The sequence below is a fragment of the Polyodon spathula genome, chromosome 7 (assembly GCF_017654505.1).
Source record: "Polyodon spathula isolate WHYD16114869_AA chromosome 7, ASM1765450v1, whole genome shotgun sequence".
In the NCBI taxonomy this organism is placed as follows: domain Eukaryota; kingdom Metazoa; phylum Chordata; class Actinopteri; order Acipenseriformes; family Polyodontidae; genus Polyodon; species Polyodon spathula.
Genome location: NC_054540.1, coordinates 31,652,128 through 31,675,552, shown reverse-complemented (window position 1 = coordinate 31,675,552; position 23,425 = coordinate 31,652,128). Strand labels below are relative to the sequence as shown.

Here is a 23,425-nt window from a genome sequence, read left to right as displayed (position 1 = left end):
GCGATATAAAAGATTCTGTGACAATGGGTGTCGTGTTTCATTTTGCACTACTTTCAGATATGCCTATGTGTGACTTTCGTTTTACATTGTCTGTGTGATTACTTAAGCAATTAATGTATTTATCGACTTGGGTTTACCGTGAACTTTCACTATGTCTAACCTCAGGCGACTCGTAATTTTGAAATATGTATTTAGGGCCTAAAATTAAGACACATTTAAAATAATGTAAACTTCTAAATCGTTCGCCCTTTTCCATACACTCCATGCATAATACGAGTACAGTATTAGTAAGCTGTAGTCTTTTAACAGTGAAATATTGCACCACAGTAACTGAATTCCCAATAACAGTTTGATGCATAATCCAAACAACGTTAGTGTAGTATTAAATGCTTAATGCACATTTCAGTAAAGAACAACATAGCGAAGCATGGTTTAACATAATACATATTGTAATGAAACATGGTAACAGACACGAATAATGCATATACATACTGTTAAAGAAGTTTTATATATAGGTCTGAAGGAGGTATAACTGCGGTGTACAAAAATTAGAGATTTTAGAAAAGTTTTTTTGGATGGACACAAGACTGAAATGATTTAACTGGTTAAAATATATTTCGGCACGTTTCAGACAAAAGCCCTTCTGCTGTATAGAAAATGATGTAGGTATGTTACCACACTGGTATCACACATGTACTGTACCGACCCAGTGCTAAAGTCACCGTCCCGGTTCCAAAAGTGTTGTTAGTTCATTCTAACAAGTAGGCTGTATGAGTAATGACTGAATGGTTTTGCCAGTAGCTTGCACAGGTAGGTATACCGGTACAGTGCTACAGGCGGTAAGTGCGAGCCGGTGGACCCATACAGCTACCAAGGTCACCGACCCACTGTTTCCGACCGGTTACCTTACCAAACCGGTACCGAGGTTACCGCACCAACCTGGTTCTAAAGTCACCCAACTGGTACTGAATCAACCGGGTACTGTTCCAGTACCATCCCGATTCCGACAGGGTTGTTAGTTCATTCTAACAAGCAGGCTTCCCTCAGCCTTGTGCGAGTACTGCCTGCGAGAGGTGACTGTGTTCTCACCCCCATAGCTCTTCAAAGGAAGAGTGGACAACGTAGGAAGCAGTCTTTACAGTCTTCCTCCTCCCTAAAATTGAAAAATATCTTGAAATACCTATTATTAGACCATCAGATGTTATGAAATAAACAATTCTTACCAGGAAAAAATATAGCCCTACTTATAATATACACACACACAAGTAAATTTCAGAAATACAAGCAATGTGTAGAGACATGCAGTCTCAAAATGTAAAGTCTGGGGTGTTTGGCAACAGGCTCCCTGCTCTGCTCTGTTCCTGAAATGTTTATTTATATCTGTGTGGGGCAGGGCCCAGAGGGATAATTCCTGAAAGCAACGATAGCCTAATGTACATACAAAACTTTGACAGTGGTGCAGTGCGAGCATCCAAATTCAAGACCAAGGGAAGCAATAAGTTTGGGACCCTATGCAGTCACATAGGCTGCATAGGCCTAAGACCAGCCCTGTATACAAGTGCCTTTCTCCACTGTGCACATTTGTCAAAAGGTGAGGGGGTGTGGCCCCCCGCTTTTTAAAAGTCGGGGGTGGGGAGGGGCATGGTCCCTCCAACTCCAGCGACCCTGTCCTGAATATTTCCGGAGAGTTGACCATGTAAATACACCACATGACTGAAAAAAGGATGCGCTAGCTCATAGAATTAGTTATGGTATTGCCATTGCATTATAGTACAGGATACATTTTTATCCACCCTTATTGAACGTATGGTTTTTTGGGGGGGTTTTTTTGTACCCTTGCATGAATTAACCAAAGTTTGCTTGTTTCCATGACAGTTCTGCTTTTTATTTTTTCAAATTATATTTGTTGCATAATCTTAACAAGTGTCAAATCTATAAACTAAACAGCAGAGTTTTTGGTTACTTTTTTTTTTTTTTTTTTGTACACCTAATCTATTCTCTTACCAGATTTGAATAATAAGCCTAACCAACACATTTTCTTAATTATAAATGTATAACTACTTGGTTAGGTTAATTAGCCACAGTAGTTCAATTCTTGTCATCTCAAGTTACAGAAACATACATGTTTTTTAAATCACTACGCTCACCCTTAAATTTCCAGGATGTTTGGAGTCTGTGCCCCAAAGATTTTTGACATTCTGCTACCGTGGGGCCAGAAAAATATCACAATGAAATGACTGCTTTGATAACATATTGTACATTGATATTAGTGCACATACATTATCTGTGTACACATACACTACTTCGTAAACTAGTCAACATGCATTGCACCACTTTTAAAATGGTTGCAAAAAGGCATTGAGAAAATGCCATATAAATACACGTATAATGTAATCCGCTTTTTAGATAGCTTACCATTCTGGTCCTTTTTAAATTAACCTTAAGGTTATAGCCTATTCAATCAATGTACATCAATTCCCACCTATACTTTCAATAAGTAGACAATTTTGTATTTATTAGTTAAATAGATTTTATTTCAAAATTTGACTTTACTTTGAATGACCTGATGTCCCTTTGCATGAGAAGTTTACATACAACCTCTATGCTCTGGTTTTTAGAGGCGGAGCCATTTCACAATGTAAAAGTTCTTTTTGCCTATCCTGATAAGAGTGAGCCCGTTGTTCAGAATGTGCTGTCCAGGAATCAGGACCTGCTCCGGGCTTGTTACACGAGCATGGTTTAACCATACCCCACCATCTGTGATCATCTGGTACCTGGCAAAAAAAAAAAAAAAATGGATTACAGTGTTAAATACAATGTATTCAAATCCAGGGGTTTCAGATTTTGCATTATGTAGTTGTCTGAATAGAATTAAATACTTAATAAATAAATGAAAATAATAAAACATATTCAGACACCCATTTGGTGTAACTTTAATAAAATGTAGTTTAATAGCTTTAGACACTAATTTCCAGTTCTGAGAATGAACTGGTGAGGACCCCTTGAAATAATGGTGATTCAAGAGTTCCTATAATAGAATTCAAAAGTATTTATAAAAAAAAAAAAAAAAACACATAAAATCATAGATTTTTTGATGGTTATAGTTTTGCAATGGGAGATATGCTAGGTGTAATATTTAACAAATTATCAGTTGACACTTCTCTTGTGGTGTTTGCTCTTTTCAGTGCCGACTGAACTGACCTCAGGATGCCACACTCCCAGCTAACAGTATCTGGGTCACATTAGAAACTAGAAATTGGTGTATAGCTTAAACAAGCTACAAGACAGAGGGCCTCAGTGCAGTCTAATGTTCAGTCAGGCAATCTGCTTGATACACAAACTTTAAGCTCACCCTCTTGCTCCATCAGGAATAGCACTGGCTTTACGGCACATGTCCAGCACCGAGGTCCCGGGTTCCAGCAGCAATTCATAGAATGGAGCTTCTCGGAAAAGCTCCTGTAGCTCTTCATCTGTCATCTTCTCAAGGGCATCCAAACTGCCCTGGTACAGAGCGTTGGTGCACCTGCCAAGTAAAAACAGAAACAATGACAATGACAACGCCCCACACTGCTAATCAAACTGTCAGACTCATAGCAATGACAGTGTCCCACACAGCCAATAAAACTTTCAGTCTCATATGCCCCTCACAGCCAATCAAACTGTCATAGGGGTTTTTAACCTAGATCTAAAAAAATGTGGTCCTGTAAAATATCTTGGTGTTTCCTGGCCCTCTGCTTGTTTATAGATTAGTTTATGTACATTCTTGTGTAGACATAAAATTCCTCTTGCTTTGAAATCTGCTTCAGACTACAGTATACCCTCGCTATAACTATCCTGTTGGGGTCCAAGCCTTTTGTTCATTATGTCGAGAGGTTTGTTGTAGCGAAAGGACAATCAAAATGAACGATAAACTGTTGGGTGTAAATTAAAGAAATGAGATTGCAAAACAAAGTAGAATTACATGTACTTGTTCATCTCATATATGGAGTATTCTGCCTTAGCTTTATCCTAGTCGTTGAATTAAAAAGCAGTATAAAAAGCAAAAATCCTGAATTGAAGTTGAACTTTTAATTCAAAATTAATCTGACATGATTTGTTTCAAATCCCAAACAGGTTTCATTCCAAATCAATCCCATACGAAAAGTTTGACATGAAAAGTTCATTTTTTTTGGTGGTGTTTTTTCTTTCTTTATTCAATTTTGCTTTGCCATATCGTTGCTCAACAAGCCAAAAAACAGAGTGCTTTTTGACAACCCATATTCACGACAGATATACCTGCGTTACTCCAAACGATCAATATACAGTCTCAGATTTTCATCTCTGTTTCACAGCGCGCACTTCACTGCAGAGGTGGCATCCCGTGCATAGAGACCGGGGTGTTTATAGTCTCTTTGTTAGTTTTTTATTTATTTATTTTTTAATTTGGGATCCAGGATCCAGGTTTGTTATAATGAAGGGCGTTATAGTGATTGTGTACTGTACATTATTCTCCTGCTTTTACATCTTCAGAACAATAAGCGAAACAGAAATTAAGTCAGCGAAATTCAGAAATAGAAAATAGCAGCAGTATCATAAAAAAGATCCTCCATGTATCAACAGATTCTAACCCTCTGACTCAACAACTTAGTAAAAATGGTTTTATCATTGTTCTTGTATGTAAAAATGTAAGTTTTACATTGAGTACTGTACATAAAGATGTCTCCATATAACCCCAGATGATGTTACTCAATCATTTGTAGAATTATATATGTAAAAATGTTCATTCATCTGCATCTCACTAGATACTGTATGTTTAAAAATGTGACATACAGACAGATGAACACAGACAACCTCCAGATAACCCTTCAGTTCTGATACTATCAATAACTAAAGAAGCTCCTTAGCACGTAAAGCATGGGGAAAGGAGATGACTGGCACCTTGCATATGTAGTACTCCTATTTAAAAAGGGAGGTAAGACCAAACCAGAAAACTATAGACCCATCAGCCTCACTTTCATAAAATGTAAAATCATGGAATGAATCTTAAGAGGGAACCTTGAAGAGTATCTACAGACTATATCACTGACATCATAGGAGACAGACGGCATTTCCTGCCTGTGTGGACATTGTTGAACAAATGCTAGGCAAGGAGGCTGTACAAAAGATGTGATATATCCTGCCGATACTTCGCTGTCCTAACACTCCTGCAATTGATTGATCAGTATGTTGTATCCATGTAGCTGAACTTTGACTTAAAACTTAAAGCAGTAGTATTCGGTCTGAATCAGAATTTCCAACAGCCCTTGGTGTACCTATGGTACAAGCTACACCCCCCCCCCCCCCTTTTTTTTTCTTTCAGTAGTAAATACCTTACACAGAGTTTTTTTTTTGTTTTATAAACCTGATTTGAAAATCACTGATACTGTATGCTTTGCTGTTCTTGTTGGCACTTGGAATATGCCACTGTGTCAGTCATGGCCTGAGTTGGGAAAGTTTGAGTACCCGAGTTTGAGTATTCTAATAATCAAACACTAAAATAAATTCATCACGGAGTAGTCTGAAAATTACTTCTTCATCAGCTCTTGATTAATTAATTTGTAAAGCAATGATCTATTGTGTGCACTTTCTGCCAATATAATCAAATAAATTGCTGCTTAGAAATGTACTAAATGAAATGCAATTGTTTCAGTAATTACATATTTGAAAAGTATGAATAATGACTTATTTTATAGTATTTGATTAATCCATCTCGCCCGATATAGTGCCCCTTTGTCTGAAGTCTCCATTCAATGTTCGGGACACTGCAGCTTCAGTAAGGACTAAAACAAGCTGTACTTCACCTCTTAGCACTCTCTAAGCCTTCTTTGCCATGAACGAGTTTCGTCACTTCAGCAGCCAAGCGTTTCTGTGCTCCTCGTTTCTCCGGCTCCCTGCCATGCTGGTCCATGATGTGTTCAATCTCTGGCAGAGGGAGGAACGTGAACAGCTTCAGGTATCTGAAAGCAGAAGGAAACAACGAGAACTTTAAATACTGTCGTTTTAAATGTAAGCTGAAAGACAGATAGGAAAACATAGAACATACAGGGTCTTTATTTAACCATCCTGAAATGCGTGCACACGTATATAAGCTGCTACACTGGTTGAAGGACACGGCACAGATCACAGTTGTTCATTTGTGAAAAGATGGGACTAAAGACTCCACTGCTGACCTATTTCAAAAGGTTGTTTTAAGTGCTATATTGAATAAGAACGTTTCTAGTAGCTGACTGACTTGGTCAACTGGGTCTTAAATGATTCAAGTGTTTCTGCCTTAACATTGTGAAGCGTCTTTATTTACAGTATAAGAACATAAGAAAGTTTACAAACAAGAGGAGGCCATTTTTGTATCGTCTGCAAATTTAACAAGTTTGATTACTATACCAGAATCTAAATCATTAATGTAGATTAGGAATAGCAGAGGACCTAATACTGATCCCTGTGGTACTCCACTGGTTACCTTGCTCCATTTTGAGGTTTCTCCTCTAATCAGTACTTTCTTTTTTCTACATGTTAACCACTACCTAATCCATGTACATGTGTTTCCTTGAATCCCTACTGCGTTCAGTTTGAGAATTAATCTTTTATGCAGGACTTTGTCAAAAGCTTTCTAGAAATCTAAATAAACCATGTCATATGCTTTGCAATTATCCATTATCGATGTTGCATCCTCAAATAAATCAAGCAGATTAGTTAGACACGATCTCCCTTTCCTAAAACCATGCTGACTGTCTCCCAGAATACTGTTACCACATAGGTAATTTTCCATTTTGGATCTTATTATAGTTTCCATAAGTTTGCATACACTAGAGGTCAGGCTTATTGGTCTGTAGTTACCTGGTTCGGTTTTGTCTCCCTTTTTGTGGATCAGTATTACGTTTGCAATTTTCCAGTCTGTCGGTACAACCCCTGTGTCAAGACACTGTTGCATGATCTTGGTTAGTGGTTTGTAAATAACTTCTTTCATTTCTTTGAGTACTATTGGGAGGATCTCATCCGGCCCAGGGAATTTGTTTATTTTAAGAGCTCCCAGTCCCTTTAACACTTCTGCCTCGGTTATGCTGAAGTTATTTAAAACTGTATAGGAACACGTTGACATGTGGGGCATGTTGTCCGTATCCTCCTTAGTAAAAACATGTGAAAAGTAATCAATTAATATATTTGCTAATTTTTTTTCTTCATCTATGATTTTGCTATTTGTATCTCTTATTTAACCTCCTCTTTGAATGTTCTCTTGCTGTTGTAATATTGGAAATACATTCTGAAATTGGTTTTAGCCCCCTTAGCAATGTTCATTTCTATTTCTCTCTTGGCCTTTCTAACTTCCTTTTTGACTTGCGTTTGCAATTCCGTGTACTTTGTATTTGGTCCCTTTTAAACGCTCTGTAAAGTGCCTTTTTTTCGTTGAATATTTTTTTAAATTGATCTATTAAACCATTTTGGCAATTTAGTTTTAGATTAGATTTATCTACTTTTGGGATGTAATTGTTTTGAGCCTCTAGTACTACATTTTTAAAAAACAGCCATCCTTTTTCTGTGGATGTTTTCTCCATTTTACTCCAATCTACTTCTGTTAGTCTCTGTTTCATACCTTCATAGTTTGCTTTTCTAAAATTGTAGACCTTAGCTTTAGTCATTACTTTTTGGGTTTTAAAAAGCAGTTCAAATTTGTTTGCCAGTGGTTCTCTGACCTCTGTTTTAGTTATTCTGTCTTCGTGATTTGAAAAGACTAAATCAAGGCATGCCTCCCCTCTAGTCGGTGCCTTGACAAATTGCATTAGGAAGCATTGTCATTTCCACCATTTCAATTTTGTCCGTCGTGCTCCCCACCGGGTTTTCCCATTTTATATGGGGGAAGTTGAAATCCCCCATTAGTATGGCTTCTCCTTTGCTACACGCATTTCTAATGTCATTGTATAACAGATTATTTTGCTTTTAGTTCCTAGCACTGTCTTTGATGCATAAAGCACTCTCAAAAACAAAGGAGAGGCTTAAACTAGGGGTGCACCAAGAGTTTAAAGAGTTTTTTGTTGTCTGATACAGATAGCTGATGATTATCTGCCCATATTGGAAGATAATGATTGGATATTGATAATAGATAGTGCAGGTAAGACATTGTAAACTATTAGTAAAAGACATAGGGCCGACATTTAAATTGCTAATTATAGGATGTTAAAAAAATGAACACATTCTTTACTTGTTGTATTTATGACAAAAATAAACAGGTATTGTTTACTTGTTGCATTTACTTCAGAAAATGAATACAAAAAAGAACTTAGTATTATATTGCACGGTTCACAGCAATTTATACATTTGTTTTACAACATAGTTTTACAAAAATAACATTTTTCATTCCTACTAGTAAAAACACTTCTTAGGAAACAAAAATATAACGTGTCATGAACTTTTACAGCCACCTGCAGTCAAACATTGCACATTCTAGCTTTTACCTATACTGTACAGTACAAAAGAATGCAGCCTACGCAGTGTCAACAACAACAACTTTTGTTAAATTCTTAAATGCAGCACAACTTAAATTGTTCATTTAACCAAAAAGAATATTACATTTCCGGTTACAAAATTCAGTCAAACTTGAATTTGGTCCTTAGCAAAAGGTGGCGCAATGATCAATTCCTGCTTCAATGCCACCGAATATAAAGCAAGATAAACAACAATTACAAAAGGTCATTTTGAAGTACGTTGTGTAATAATAATAATAATAATAATAATAATAATAATAATAATAATAATAATAATTCAATGTTATTTAGGATTCAACCAATTTTTTTTTTTTTTTTTTTTAAAGCATCAGAATAATATTCTAGTCACAGTTCATCATTGGATTGGATGAATCTGTTGTGCTGCACACAACTCAGCTAGCCTATTGTTGTCAAGATATTTTTTTTTAATATTTTGAGACATGTTTACTGCAGGTTGATCGCACATTACACAGCACTGCAGGGAAAATGGCTGTCTCAGTGTTCTTACGTCATTAGTAAGGGTGCCAAACCAAACTTAAAATACTGTGCTGGAAGAAATTCAAGCATGAATATCGGTGTACCTTATCGACTAAAATAACAAAAACTGCCGACAGCTGACTGATTTTTCCCCTATATCAGTGCAGTGCCGATAGGCTACTGACTATCGGTACACCAATAGTTTAAACAGGACAGTACCTGTATGTTTTTATTGTTCTGTGGTGTCCCTTTTCCAGTGGGAACACAGCTTCTTTTAACAAAAAATACAAAACGAAAATAAATCCAAGCTTCTCTTTTGGATCCCTAACTTTCAGTCAGACCGCTAACCTGGCTTAATGACTTTAAATATATTTTTCACAAGAAGTCACAGATTTAATATAATTTGTTTTAATGTACACCGTATTCCGGTCTATACATGAGTCCTTACCTTCACACAGACAGCTACAGTCTTTGAAACCTGTCTTTGCATACCTGCCTGGCTTGTTAAATTACAAACAGGTGCATTATCTTAACTGAGCAACAGTCAATCACTGTTCTTGGATAGCTATGGCATTCTGACAGATGTAGCTTTCCGTTCCTCATTTAAACTGCAAGAACCACATTTCTTGTTCCCCACTTCCATTTTTTAAAGCCTACCTTTCATTCTAGGGTAAAGACTACGTACTACTCGAGGTCCAATGTGTAACTATAACCTTGAATAAAATTATAACATTATTTATTTATACGTTTGAAATGGAGGGAAAAGTACAAACAGGAGTATAAATTGCAAAACGCAGCAAATACATTTTACCAAACTATGAATAAAAAGTTTGTATTACTACCAATGCTATGTTACTGTATTACTGCAGTCAAGTGTTATTTGCGAGAACACAGCATGCAGAGTAAAAAAACTACATCACGCTTTATTCTGTCTTGTTTATGTAAATACACCCCAAACAGAGCAGAGCATGACAATTAAAGTGAAAAGTGTGCATTTGTTTTGTTTCGGTTCTGGGGGAGGGGGGGTCTCCTTCTGATCCCTATCGGATGCTGGCGAAAGTCGAAACCTTGTGCTGGGACGGGGGTGAATAATCTTTGACTCCGAACCAAATCCTTTGGCACACATTGTGCGCATAGGCGCGAACGTACTGCAGTCCTGGTAGTTTGATTTCAACCCAGGCATTTTAAAGTCTTGACTATTGTTGCCTGTCGTGATTTGCCTCGTCAGCACCTCTTTCCTTGTTTCTTCCTGTGTTCCAGCAGTGTCTTGTCTGCTGTACCCTGCCCTCCTCGGAACTAGTTTAAACAATTCCTCACTACTAAAAACATTTACACAAAAATAGTTAAGTCACAAACTATTTCAAGGGAAGAACGGATCACCTACCTCTCTGCATTGGAGTCCAGCTGCCTGACGAAGTACTGGTACAGTTCAAAGGGGGAGGTCTTTTCTCTGTTGAGCCACACCGCATTTCCTGCAGTCTTCCCCAGCTTGTCACCTGTGGAGGTGGTTACCAGTGGGATTGTAAGCCCAAACACCTGCTGCTCAGTTACCCTGCAGGACAAACAACAAGGAGTTCAAACATGAACACAGTGCATTGAAGTGAATATGAAGACAGTGTATACTGGCTCGGTCTGTAGTTTGCTTTGACATTATGAAAAATGGAAAAACAAGTTTTTTTTTTTTTTTTTTTAAATAGATTTTGGCTTATTGTAAATCAAATATTCAACATCAAGTTATCAAATATAATACCATGTTATTCCATTGTTTGTGGTTATAAAAGTTGTTGTGGGCATACTTTATTATGAATATAAAGTTTCTCACCAATGTTACCAATATTATGCAGATGTGAATACAGAATACAGTATCTAATTCTTTTTTGTTATTTTTTAAGCTTGCAGTGCTTTGGGGCTGGGGTGTTCACATTCATATACAAAGCGGGGCATAATATGAAGCCAATTCTGTTAGAAAGTATTGAAATGTATTTTTGTCCCCACTGCCCCATTGTGCACTTCATTGACTGAGGTGGGTATGAAACACAGTCCAGATTTGCAGGACTCTCTTTTTTAGCTAAACTTTGTAAAGATTCTGTTGGTCTTTCTTTTATATAAAGTGAAAAGGAGAGTACTGAATTTAGAAACACTAAAATAAACATTTAGAGAAAGTATTTTTTAATGTTTTAAAACATTTTCACTGAATCCAAGTTTCTTTTAGTATAGCAATTATATATAAAGGTCATCTTTGACTTTTGCGTACTGTCCGGTTGCAGACTGGATTGTAGACTGGATGTAACCAGCCTCAGTTTGTTACTGGAATGAGATGAGATTGAGTTTTACAGACTGGCTTCATGGTGCAGATGGAAATGTGGCAGTAGTGAACAATCTGGTGCTATTGCCCCTTAGCCAAAATATTTGGCTTAAAGGTGGTCATTTTTTTTAGTTCAAGCTATTTTCCTACAATTCAGTTCCTAATTTGAAATAATTGCCTTAAATATTTGGCAATGGATTGTTTAGCTAGGGGACAGGGAGAATGGCATAAAACAGTGGACTGGCAACAAAGTCTTAAACCCTTTCAAAATGAAATCAGTGTATTTTGTCACACATCAGATAGACACTAGCCCAAAGATTAAGTCTGATGAAATATTCTTGTCTATTATTGTAAACAATTTAAATGGCACACAAAATTATGCAGAGATGGGAAGTAAATGGTAATGTGATCAACATTTACAGTGCAGACTATTATGGATTATTTATAATAATTTTGCTGAATAGAAAGCAAATCTTGTGTGTTTGACAAGATTCACAAATACTACTATGCATCCAAACAAAAATGTTTAAGAATTATTGATTGGTATTTTATCCTTAAGCAGCTGTGTTTCAGTCCCAAACCGTTGTGACATAAATTCTACATTAATCTGTTAATCAGATTATTCTGCCTTTAGTTTTATGCAACTGTGGTACCAGTACAGTGAAAAATGTAAAGGGGTACTTAAGCAAAAACCTCCAGACAGAAGGGGTCCAGTTTTAAAAAAAGTTTGAAAAATCAGAAAATACGGACCAGTCGAAAAGAAATGCAACATTATTTGAAGGTGTGGTGGAAGCTCTGGATGAAAGGCGTCCAGCCTGCACGGCAAATCTGATTTGACTAAAAAACAAGTTTTCCTGAATGAAATTGTCAGCTTGAATGAGTTTGGCCCTTAAGGTTATGTTAATATAACTGTTTTCATAATACAACAAATTGGGTTATCTAAAATTGTAAACGTATAGGATTTTGTGGGTGATCTACAGTTTGTCTTGCTCGCAGTGATTTGAGCAGCAGTCAATCACAGCATTGACAGCATACAATTTGTGACCACGGAATATAGGCATGATTCATTTTAGCATATAGTATTTTAGGCTCCATGAATTACATTTAACAGTATGTTCAGGTGTATTTTTTTGTGTTTAGTTTTGTAGTCAAAATATAAATGTTACCGCTGTGACTGACACCTTTGCGGTAGCTGCCATTGTATTGCCACCAAATATAATTTGGTAATAAGGGAATCGTAAAAAGATTGTCCAGTATTAATAATATGATAGGTGTTGACAGAACACCTTCAAGCAAGTGTCTAGAGACCGAACTTATCATAGCACAACAAATAACCAACATAATACAACATCTGAATCTTACTAGATTTTACATTACTTGTGAATCAGTTCATATCCAGACATCAGGTTTCCGAGTTGGTCGGTACCCCCAAGCTGAATTCTGCAGTCGTAATGCTGATTCAAATGATAAAAATCGTAGGCTTGAAAGATCTGATAGGAGAACTCGGTCAGACTCATACCCTCTGCGCTTTTCAAGCGGGACTGCACGCTATGTCTGCTGAGCAGAGTCCCCATGCGGAAATGCCTCCCAACCGTGGACAAGAACTCAACCACATCCCTGCCTCTGTACCAGGTGGCGTTGTTCAAGATATTCACCGTCCCCAGCGGCTTTTTGGAGTTGCGAGGCGAATACAGTTCATGATTAGTAAAAACACGCTCCAGACAGTCCCTTATCCCTCTGGTATTTGTTTCTATACTCTTCTCAGACAGTGGCTCTCTCTCTCTGGCCTTTCCGCTCGGGTCTCCGATCTGGGCAGTGGCTCCCCCAATCAGAGCAATGGCATTGTGACCGGCGCTTCGGAAATGAAGGAGCCCGATGATGGCCAGAAGGTTGCCCACATGCAGGCTCTCAGCTGTGGGGTCAAAGCCGCAGTACACAGTCTGAGAGCCAGACTCTAACAACATGGGAAGCTGCAGCTGGCCAGCTGTATCCGGAAAAGCGTCCTTCAAAATCCCTCGCTTGCTTAGCAAAGACAAAACGCCACTTTCTGACACGGAATGACTCCGGTTTGGAACGATAAAAAAACGGTTTTGTCTGAAACAAAACCATTGCCTGGCATATCCTACATACCGCAGGGAGCTCCCTGTGGGTGCCGCCATATTGACACCCGTATAGGCTGTGCAGTGACCTCTGTGAGGGGCGGGGCGTGCGAAGCTAAGCGATGATGAGGGCTGGCCAAAGGGCACTTCAGTATTGCCAGATCAGAGGTTTTACGTTTCTGCTCAGGGCAATTTGGGAGTAAGAAATGGGCAGCATTTTTTAAGATACATTTAATTTTACACGATTTTCTAGTCCCCTTTTTTTTTTAGTTTTGTTGTTGTATGAAATCCGTGTTTTTCCAAAGATGGGTTCCTATTGTGCAAGCACTTTCCTTTACTAAGATGGCGGATGCGCTGTGACATCATGCCTGTTGGCAGGTGTGACCACTGATTTCTATAGAATTTCTCCATAAGTTTTTACCTTGACTGCCATAGTATAAGATCCCTTCGTGTGGAGCAACTAGTGCCTTTGGCCCACGTAGAGTCTGTGCTGGATAGAAATTGAGTGAGGTGCACAGGTTGGGACTTGTTGCACAGAAAGTTAATTTAGTTTTAAGTGCCTTGTTTAAGAACACTTTCACACCTTCGAATCGTGGTTCACTTGCAAACAAACTTGTTTTTCTCAGGCTTGCTTCGGTTTGTTTTACACCAGAAAAATTCAAGCAAACTTGAATTTCTTTTAAAGAAAATGTAAATGTGTTTGTTTGGTTTACCTGTAGCTTATTCATCCAGACTATAGTTCTATAGGTCTCACATTGCACTGTTCCAAACGCACTTGGCTCTCTTGCTGATTACTACAGCAGAAGTTCTCCCTGGAAAAACTTTTCCCATCACCATTGTGCCCAAAATGGAAAATACTGTGCTGTGCTGTGCTGTTGTTCATGTTCTTTTGGTTTGCTTGGGGCTTATGTTACGGTAAGAGTCAGAAAATTAGCAAATCTCAAGACTGTTGATATTGACCAAGTAAAGAGGTAAATGTCCAAAATAAACATAACGCTTTACTTCAGACATTTACTGGTAAATCGGAAGAATAACATGCCTTTACCAGTAAGCTTTCGGTGAATGTCTGAAAAGCAATATATTTCTTCATAGTTCTGGAAATGTACCACCTTACTTGGTAAATGTTGACAGTTATCGGTGAAGTTTAAGATTTACCAGATTCTTACTTTACATCAAACATTACATCAAATCATTGCAGATGAAATGGAACATGGTGAAAGAGCATCACACCTGTTGGAAAAATGTTTTTGGAGGTAATGCATGAGCAACAGCTGGTGTTTACAAGACGTTTCAAGCGAAGGCAAATAATAATCATCACCATCATCATCATAATAATAGCTTGTTGTGAACGTTGTACTGTGATGAGATAGAAAACACAGGAGCTGATTTGCAAAAGGTGGAGCAGCGCAAATGCAACACTACAGCTTTATCTTGGCACAATGTTTTCCCTGCCAGTGTATATGGTGCAATTCTAATGAAGCCAGACACAAAAGATGTGCTCAATAATTATTCAATTGTCATTTCATATTTTTCCTATAACTTTTCTGTTATGTGACAGTTTTGCTATTATGCTAAAGAATGTGCATGCTGCAATCTCAAACACCGGTATTAGCTTAATTTCAATGAATAGCCCCAATTGCGACAGTTTGTAAACCAGCCCCATAATATTTTGTTGTGATGTGCTGCAGTGTAGGCTACATGTGACATTGTGGTGTTCTTGACTGGTGTGCACGTGTCATTGTATTGTATGTGTGTGTGTGGTTGTGTGGGTACGTGCGACAGTGGTGAGACACTTTCCTTGACGGTTGCTGAAGTATGTCACTTCCACAATTTGTTTAGCTATTTGGAGCAGTTCGTTTCCAAGCAAGTTGCAGTACGATTGGTTTCACATTGCAAAAAGTACCGAGTCCACTTCCAAGTGAACTGAGATCACCATTTCAAGTGATCTTGGTTGACTTGGTTTGATGCGCATCCTGGTGCAATGACATGATTCTCTGAGGTTTTACTGTACTTCATCTGCATCAAAAGCTCAAATGAACTAGACGTGAAAGTGCGAAGTATCGTGCCACTCAGTGAATTTATGACTGCATTGTCTTATAATCATGTACATATTTTACAATAACCCATTTACCTCATTCTTTTACAAGGAATAGGCTACTTTTACTATTTACAAATATCACCAGGAAGCAAAACAAAAAAGTAAAAATAGAGATAGCTTTTTTGTTCGTTTTGTTTTACTGAAAAAATTATATATTACAAGAAACAAGCTACAGAGCTACTATTTTCAACATGGACTTAAAGGGTAACACAAAATATAAGAAAACGACAATTTCTGAAATCTTATGAGGAGTTTCCGCCACTTCAGGTTATATTATGGGCTTTTTCACAACTAAGAATATTTTTTAAATAGTACAGGACACTTGCGGATCTAGCCTTGTAGCTTGACTGGTTCACTAAATTCTTCAAGAAACACAAAATCCCTTAACAAATGTATTGCATGCTTTAAGGAAATATTTATTTCAGTGCAGTTTGGAAAATACTTGAATACATTTATGTAAAATACTAAATGTAAAACTATAGTAAGCAATACTTGGTCATTACTCAAATACAAAAATTGTTTTTTCCACTTTTTTTTTTTTTGTTGTTCATTGGTCGCTCTTCTGAACAGATTTTCTCTTTATCAATTCTTGCTGCACTTCCTGGGGAAATTCTTCCAAATGCACTTTGATGCACTGCATACAAAAACGCTTTGTGTAGAACAGGCCACATTCCTGTAAAAAAAAAAAAAAAAGAAAAGGGGGATTCATTTTTTCTTCATATGATTTGTGTAAATTGTCTGTCTCTCACATGACTGCATAATGTGTTAAACAAATGAGATCCCAGACATTCATTTGGTAATCTAAAAAAAGCTGCATCTATCTGCTGCAGGTCATGAGGTTTTAAATTTAAAAAAAGACAGCTGGTGGTAGGAGCACAGCTGGCATGTGCTTCTGTATCCAAGACTGCAATTACTGACGTTTCACAAGGAACAGTATCAAAAGGGATCTAGTGAAGTATTTTATGTCACCCAGTGCGAGGACAGACAGTTCCACTCAACCACTCCATTTGGGTCCACTCACCAACAGTAGTGTTACATTTATACTGTAAAACATCAGTTATGGAATAAGGAAAATCTAAAATATACAGCTTTGCATGAAACATTGACAATAACAAAGTGTAGTGTATCCAAACAACATTATTATTATTACTTATTTATTTGGCAGTCGCCTTTATCCAGGGCAGTACAGGGTTACAATGTAAAACAGTATGGTTTACAATAAGTGCAATAATACTACTAGAATACAATATGAACTAGGATGCAACAAGTTCCAGTAATGTGCTGCTCTGGTCAGGCAAGCCCAATGCATAGTAGCAGCGGTGAATCAAGAGATCTACATGTGCAGTCTAAAGCAATGAGAGACGGAGCAGTCTTGAAGTTCTCCGACAGCTGGTTCACCATAAAGGGGCTATGGAAGAGAAGGAGCAGGCATGGGAGAATGGAGAGTATTGGAGGTAGGAGTGGCAGTGGTGAAAAGAGCGGTAGGCAAGAACAAGGGTCTTGAATTGAATGCGAGCAGAGACAGGTAGCCAGTAGAGGGTGCAAAGCAGAGGAGTAGCATGAGAGTAGCGAGTTTGGGAGAATACAAGATGAGCAGCAGAATTTTGAATGAGCTGAAGCAGGCAGACCAGCAAGGAGAGTTAAAGTAGTCCAGTCTGGAAAGTACAAGAGCTTGGACCAGGAGTTGGGTGGAGTACTACAAAAAAGGGCGGACTTGGTAGATGCTGCTAAGAAAATAAGTGGGAAGTGAGTGTCAGGGAACAGATGTGTTGAGAGAAGGAGAGGGAGGGGTCAAGAATAACAGCTACATTTTAGCAGGGGGAGATAGAGAGAGAGAGAGTGATATAGAGTGGTCCAAGAAAGAGACAGGGGTGACAAGGGAAGGATGAAAGCAGCTTCTGGAGAAAAGCAGGTCCAGCTAGCAGCCAGCTTTGTGAGTAGGAGGCAAGGGGGAGAGATGGAGAGAGAAAATGAAAGAGGCAGGAAGCCAGCAGAATGAATGCGTTGGAGAGATGAATGTTAAAATAGCCTAATAAAATGATAGGGATAGAAGGGGTGATGGAAGACAGGAAGTCAAGCTCATCAAGGACTGAGTTGGGGGACCGGGGGCGGGGGTTCAGGGCGATAGAGAACAATAAGAAGCAGATGACAGGGGGAATGCAATTCAACAGCATGAAACTCAAGTGCTAACAAAGATGGAGGAGACAGAAGAGGGTATCGAGAGAGCAGGAGGAAGGCGTAGAGAGATCAGGTTGGAAGGGCTAGAGCAGTGCTGGTGGGAGATTTTGCGAGAGCAAGAGGAGAGAAGGACTGGGGTAGCAGAAGAAGCAGTTAAGAAGCTGCAGCGGCAGGGAGTGGTGTAGACAGTGCACAAAGGCAGAAAGCATAGGGAGGAAAGAGCCTGCGTTTTGGGACAAGTAAAACAGCTCAGCTGTGTACTGTGGCAATTTAAACAGGCAGTGTGTCAACACATTAGCAATTCACACAGGTCTCAGTTGGACCTATGACAATCTAAGAAAGTTCAGCAAACAATTAGTCTATATATAGTCTAACAAGGACTATAAAGGACTCAACTGTAAAATCTTGGCTACAGATAAAAGAGTCAACTAGTTACAATAAAACAACATCCTGTAAAAGTCATATTGGGTCAGAAATCAATGTCATGTCAGCAACACATTTAGTATGCAGGCATTATAGAACCCTGTACAAATGAAATCACTACCTTCAAAGGTTTATGAGATATGAGGCTTTGACACTTTCATAAAAGGGTTAATTTTACAGTACAATTCCCACAATCACATATAGTTGTGTATCAAGGACTTTATAATGCGGAAAGCAAAAAAAGCCACATGACTCCAATTTGGTCAAACAAGGTCACAGTAAAGGGTGTTCTAAAGATTTAAAAAAAGTCTTGGAGTTTCACAACACTCTAAACATGAAGTTGCTAGTCTGCAGTGGTTTGAGATATTTGCACTGCGGCAGAGCTGCAAACTCTTACAAGCTCCTCTCATGGAGATGCTTATTAAACAGGGAGTCCCCAGTGGTAAAACAACTAAATGAATGTATTCACAAAAAATAAATGACTAGGCCCTACTCTGTTTAGCTTCTGATACCTGACAACATCAGAATCTAGGCTGCTATAGTTGCATGAAAACAAACGTACCGTCCCAACACAAACCCGCTTTCTGCACAAACTGCAGTGCGAACCGATGACCAGGAACTTCTCCTTCTCGGGGCTGAAGGGATCCTTCATCACGTAGCACTCCTCCAGAAAGCTATAGAAAGCCAATGGTAGAACTCAGTCAACAAAAAACAAACCAGCATACAACAGATTCTACCATCAAGATCTTGCTTATGGTCTGAAGTAGGGCTCTGTTCACAAAAGTCTTTTTCTAGATATGTGTTAGCCAACAAAGGTCTACACAAGGTTTCGGCACCAGTTCGTGTCCAGGCTGTGGAAAGAGGCCGAACTTTGGGGGGGGGGGGGGGGGGGGGGGGGGGGGGGGGGGATAAGGTGAGATTGGAGGACACTCACACCCCCTCAGAACGTCTAGGCTGTGCGGGGATCCGCTGCGGTGAGAAGAAAAAACATAACTGGACATTCCAAATTGGGGGAAAATAAATAAGTAAGAATTGGTCACTATTAAAAAAAAAAAAAAGAGAGACTACGACGGCTTCTTACGTGGGTCCGTCCCCCATGCAATCAGTCTGCAGTTAATAAAACAAAAACTGTAAACATAGGAGTATTGTGATTGTTATTTATCTTTACCAGAGCATTTAGACTTCTAAAAAATGCAGAAACAATGTACTTCACTGATACGACAATTTAAAAACAGCAAAGTTCATGAGCACCTGTGGCAGCATGGCAGGGTGAAAGCCCTGTCAGTGTGTGTGTGTGTGTGTGTGTGTGGAGGGCATATTGGGTGGCACGGAGGGCGTTATATTCCTCCCTGCAAAAACACGTGGGGATGTGGCTGGAGCCGTGAATTGAATAAGTAATTAATTAAGGCTCAGCCACAGGTGTATAAATAGAGTGATCACAGGTGTTAGTTTGGAGGTAGTGATAGTGAAGGAACGGTGCTGGCTGTATTGTGTTTTGTAGTGTAGTGTGTGTAAATGTATTGTAAATAAATGTGCGTAAGTGCTTATCCACAGCATCTCCTTGGTAACACGTACTCCATCATAGCACCACAGAGCGCTCTCCATTGGCAGAATCGCCAGACACCTGCTTCACCCACCCTAAAACCACTCAACGTGTACAGATGGAAAGTGCAGACGTGTACTGTCATTTGTATTTGTACAATTTTTAGTGGTTTTGCATACCCCATTTGACCCTTAGAAGTACCCCCGGTTAAAAACCCCTAGGCTACAGTACGGTATGAACATTAAATTAGTTAAATAAAACCTTGCAAAAATACAAGCATTACAGTTGTGGTTGTTTAATAATAACTAAAAAGGGAACAAAAAAACACACACATTTAAAACAGTAAATTCAGCTTTTAGCCGGATAGAACTGATTCAGTTACACATAAAAAACACTGCATTTGAGAATTCAGTTTAACTTTTTACATGCTGTCATTTCGGTAACGTCCAGTACCTTGTATTATCTCCTGTACACTTTATATAAATAAATAAATAAATAAATAAAAGGGAGTTTTGTGGGGCATTTATACTTATAAACACTTTCCACACAGCCTGCTATACTGATTTTAGTTCAGTAACTATAACTTCTGTCGTTTGAACGCGCGTGAACAATCAACTGATGCAAGAACAGAACTGCCTTTTAGCAATGCTCTGACAAAATTCATGATTGGCCTGCGCTTCCTGCTGGTTTGTTTAATGCTGCGGTTCCCAAACTTTTGATTGTCACGTACCACCTGCCAGTCCTATCGACTGTCTGCGTACCCTTAGTGTACAGGTAGATACTTGAATGTTATTTTTAACATGCTTTCATAATACACAAACAGTATCATGCATACAATATAAATGACTACAACAGTATAATACATATAATTCCTGCTTTTAATTTCAACGTATGCTTTGCCCAACTTAAACGAGTATAGTACAGCTTAATATACTGATATTATCCACTGTTAATGTGACAGATGCAGTTGTTTGTTCGCACATTGTTTGGAATGACTGGTGATAGTTTGAGTCTCAAGTCGTTTTCTAGACAAACCCGCTTAAGATATTTTGACTTAACAGTTGTGAACAAAATCCTCTTTCGCACAGGTAAGTTGTAGAAAAGGACATCAAAACCTAAAACCTATTAAATCAGGCTTACTATTAATAAGTTTCAGTTGTGATTGTGATTGAGATACACGAAAGGCTTAACGGGCATCAATCTAATTTTGAGAGTAGAAAAGTCGACGGAAAACACCTAAAATCAGAAGCCCTACTTATAGCCAAAGCAAAAATATGTCATATATGCATATATAGTTCCCATAATGCCTATAGTCTTCAGAATTAGACATCAGACAACTCAGAATATTAATTTAAGAGCTTCTACATATACAAAAATGGCACAAATGCTTAGTAAATCTGGTGCCAGCTATAGGGATGCATACTTCCTTCCCGGCCTTGAAACCTAATTGCAAATATGTACTTAGTGTGTGCCACTTTGTCAGCTAAATAGGCTTCACAAATCTAGGTTATAGGCATATGGGATTACATTGATAATATTATTTTTACAGGAAACACTATAGTGCTGAAATCAGGTTACAAAAACAATGGGTATTGCTGTAAACTGTTCAAACAACACACTGTGCACTGCTGTGCAAATTCAACTATAATCAAGGGTCTTTATGTTTCAGTTGCTCCAAGTGGCCATCGTACTCACACAATAGAGCTGGTGTTTGGAGGCTTCTGTCCGTAATAGCTGAAAGGTGTGGACAACCCACAGAGCTCGCAACCAAATACTCCTTGTGCGTTTCCTTCCCCACTGGACTCCATCTAAAATAATTAATACAATTATAACATAACACCAGTCATTAAGAAAAGCACAGGTGAACCTGTATTTAAGTAAAAATAATATGCAATACATTCAATAACATGGCATTAAAAGCTTTATAGTTTTCAGTTAGCAGTTTTTTAAATGGGTGGCTTAGATTAAGAGCACTTTACAATGTGACCAATTACAGATTGATTATAGCCTCTAGATTATCAAGGGACCTTAAAGTTTCATTAGCTTCTCTGTGTTAAAAAATAAAATACATACATAAAATATGTATCCCTATTAACTGCGTCCAGTATAATGGACATTTAACTAGGCTGTCAAAATCGCATATTTCAGTCAATTAAAGGCAAGCTTCTATAATTACTAAATGTAGCACTGTTTTTAGAAATTAAAAAAAAATAAAATAAATACTGTTACAACAATGAACAGTTTGGGACTTACCATTAGCTCTCTCCCATATGCCTAGCCAAAAAAGGTTTTCAGCTGAAACAACAGTAGCCAATGTAATAAATTAAATGAGGGATGGTAATGGATTTACAAAAATGATGTGTTTACTATTTTACTGAGTACAGTACCTATTGCATTATTCAAGTAAATCGACTGTTTGAATGTCAAAATGAAGCATGACAATGTGTCAGCAACTCACCAAAGCTTGTTTGGTGCAATATTTTAGGCACTATATCTACTGAGCAAAAAAATAAATAAAAACATATTACCAGTTATAATAAATACACAAATGGGCTTTATTTACTTTTTTTTTTTTTTTTTTTTAATAAACCTCTCGGGTCAATTGCAATGTACTGTTCAATTTAGTACGGATCTGGGTGTTCTAAACATCGTACTAGCTAGCACTGCAGTATAATCTGAGGATCACCTCCAGTCAATCCCAAACGATCGTAACACCAATTGCAATGCAAAAAAAAAAAAAAAAAAAAGAAGAAAAAAAAAAAATAAAAAGAAAAACACGGTGCTAGCTTTTGAAGAAATCTATTCAAATTAATGAATTACAAACCGTACAAAATGACACACTTCACTGGATTATATATCGCACCAGGTCTCATTTGATAAAAAGAGTAGATACAAGTTGCCAATATTAACTCCAGCAGTACTGAAATACTGAAGTTGCTCAGTACAAAACAGGTTATCAAATACACCCAGGAGTATCTCAATGCAACAACACTGTTAGTATGTTACGTCAGAATTTCATAATGACTTGACTTGAATGCATGAACGATTACGTTACAACTTTGGATGACAACAACAAGGATTCCATCGCCAAACAATTACTTCAGGCGTGTTGATTACAGTACTGTACACATATCTTCAGTGATCACTGGAATGAAGCAACGAGTTAATGGAAGGAGCTCATCAGTTCATGAGGAATGAAAAACCTCATATATGCATCAATAACGTTTTGCGATTTATTTACCACTGTATTAACTGCATTTTACAGATACGCTAATGTAATAATATTTCACTTATTGACTTTTTATAAACAGTTGTATACATTTAAAAACACTGCGGTGCTGCTTTTAAATTTATAAATGAATGTATGGAAGAATTGCTGGACTAATACCTGTACACACTTCTAGGGGGTAGACGGCTCTTACAATGCAATTGAGATAATCTTAACACCCACCTGCAGAACATCTGGAGATTTAGTTCGGTGCAATTGGCACTACTATTAGCCCTGTCCTCCATACTACAGCATAACCTCTGTCCAGTTTGTAAGCCACTGTGAGTTCATTGCAATTGACCCCGCTTGTTTTTCCTGTGTCACACTACGGGATGCCTGAAGGATCAAAATTATTCTGTAGTTTGCTATAACGTAATTTCGGCGAACAACCCGTGTAAAGAAGTACATTTTAGCTGCTTCGTCAAAGTTTGCTACCGGTAGCAAAATATTGCATATACAACAATCACATTTTGCTACATGGTCAAAATCTGTATTTTATATATAGATATATTACACTCTTCCTTTCTTTTCTTTTTTTT

At 38.0% G+C, this 23,425-nt stretch overlaps 2 protein-coding genes across 2 annotated transcripts; both read right to left on the bottom strand.

Annotated features, from left to right (window-relative positions):
* Positions 1-521: 521 nt before the first annotated feature.
* On the bottom strand, positions 522-13,452 carry yars2 (tyrosyl-tRNA synthetase 2, mitochondrial). The gene is made up of 5 exons (XM_041255285.1): positions 12,655-13,452; positions 10,357-10,524; positions 5,820-5,975; positions 3,353-3,523; positions 522-2,774 (listed from the first exon to the last, which is right to left on the bottom strand). The coding sequence occupies exons 1-5, from the start codon at positions 13,434-13,436 to the stop codon at positions 2,615-2,617; spliced, it is 1,437 nt and encodes a 478-aa protein (XP_041111219.1). The 5' UTR covers positions 13,437-13,452; the 3' UTR covers positions 522-2,614.
* Positions 13,453-15,604: 2,152 nt separating this feature from the next.
* On the bottom strand, positions 15,605-23,218 carry cdpf1 (cysteine rich DPF motif domain containing 1). The gene is made up of 5 exons (XM_041255286.1): positions 23,070-23,218; positions 21,872-21,913; positions 21,314-21,426; positions 18,638-18,749; positions 15,605-16,147 (listed from the first exon to the last, which is right to left on the bottom strand). Exons 2-5 carry the CDS (start codon positions 21,872-21,874, stop codon positions 16,022-16,024), a joined length of 354 nt encoding a protein of 117 aa, XP_041111220.1. The 5' UTR covers positions 21,875-21,913; positions 23,070-23,218; the 3' UTR covers positions 15,605-16,021.
* Between the last annotated feature and the right edge of the window lie 207 nt (positions 23,219-23,425).

Bases quoted from the DNA above. Each gene is read 5' to 3' on its own strand.
- yars2 (XM_041255285.1), bottom strand. From the start codon at position 13,436: ATGGCGGCACCCACAGGGAGCTCCCTGCGGTATGTAGGATATGCCAGG. The intron at 5,976-10,356 runs GTAGGTGATCCG...TTCTGCTTTCAG, and splicing joins CTGGACTCCAATGCAGAGAG to ATACCTGAAGCTGTTCACGT. The intron at 3,524-5,819 runs GTGAAGTACAGC...TTTACTTGGCAG, and splicing joins GGCTTAGAGAGTGCTAAGAG to GTGCACCAACGCTCTGTACC.
- cdpf1 (XM_041255286.1), bottom strand. The intron at 18,750-21,313 runs GTGAGTACGATG...GGCTTTCTATAG, and splicing joins CCAAACACCAGCTCTATTGT to CTTTCTGGAGGAGTGCTACG. The intron at 16,148-18,637 runs GTACGTTTGTTT...TTTTTTTTACAG, and splicing joins AGCGGGTTTGTGTTGGGACG to GAATGTGGCCTGTTCTACAC.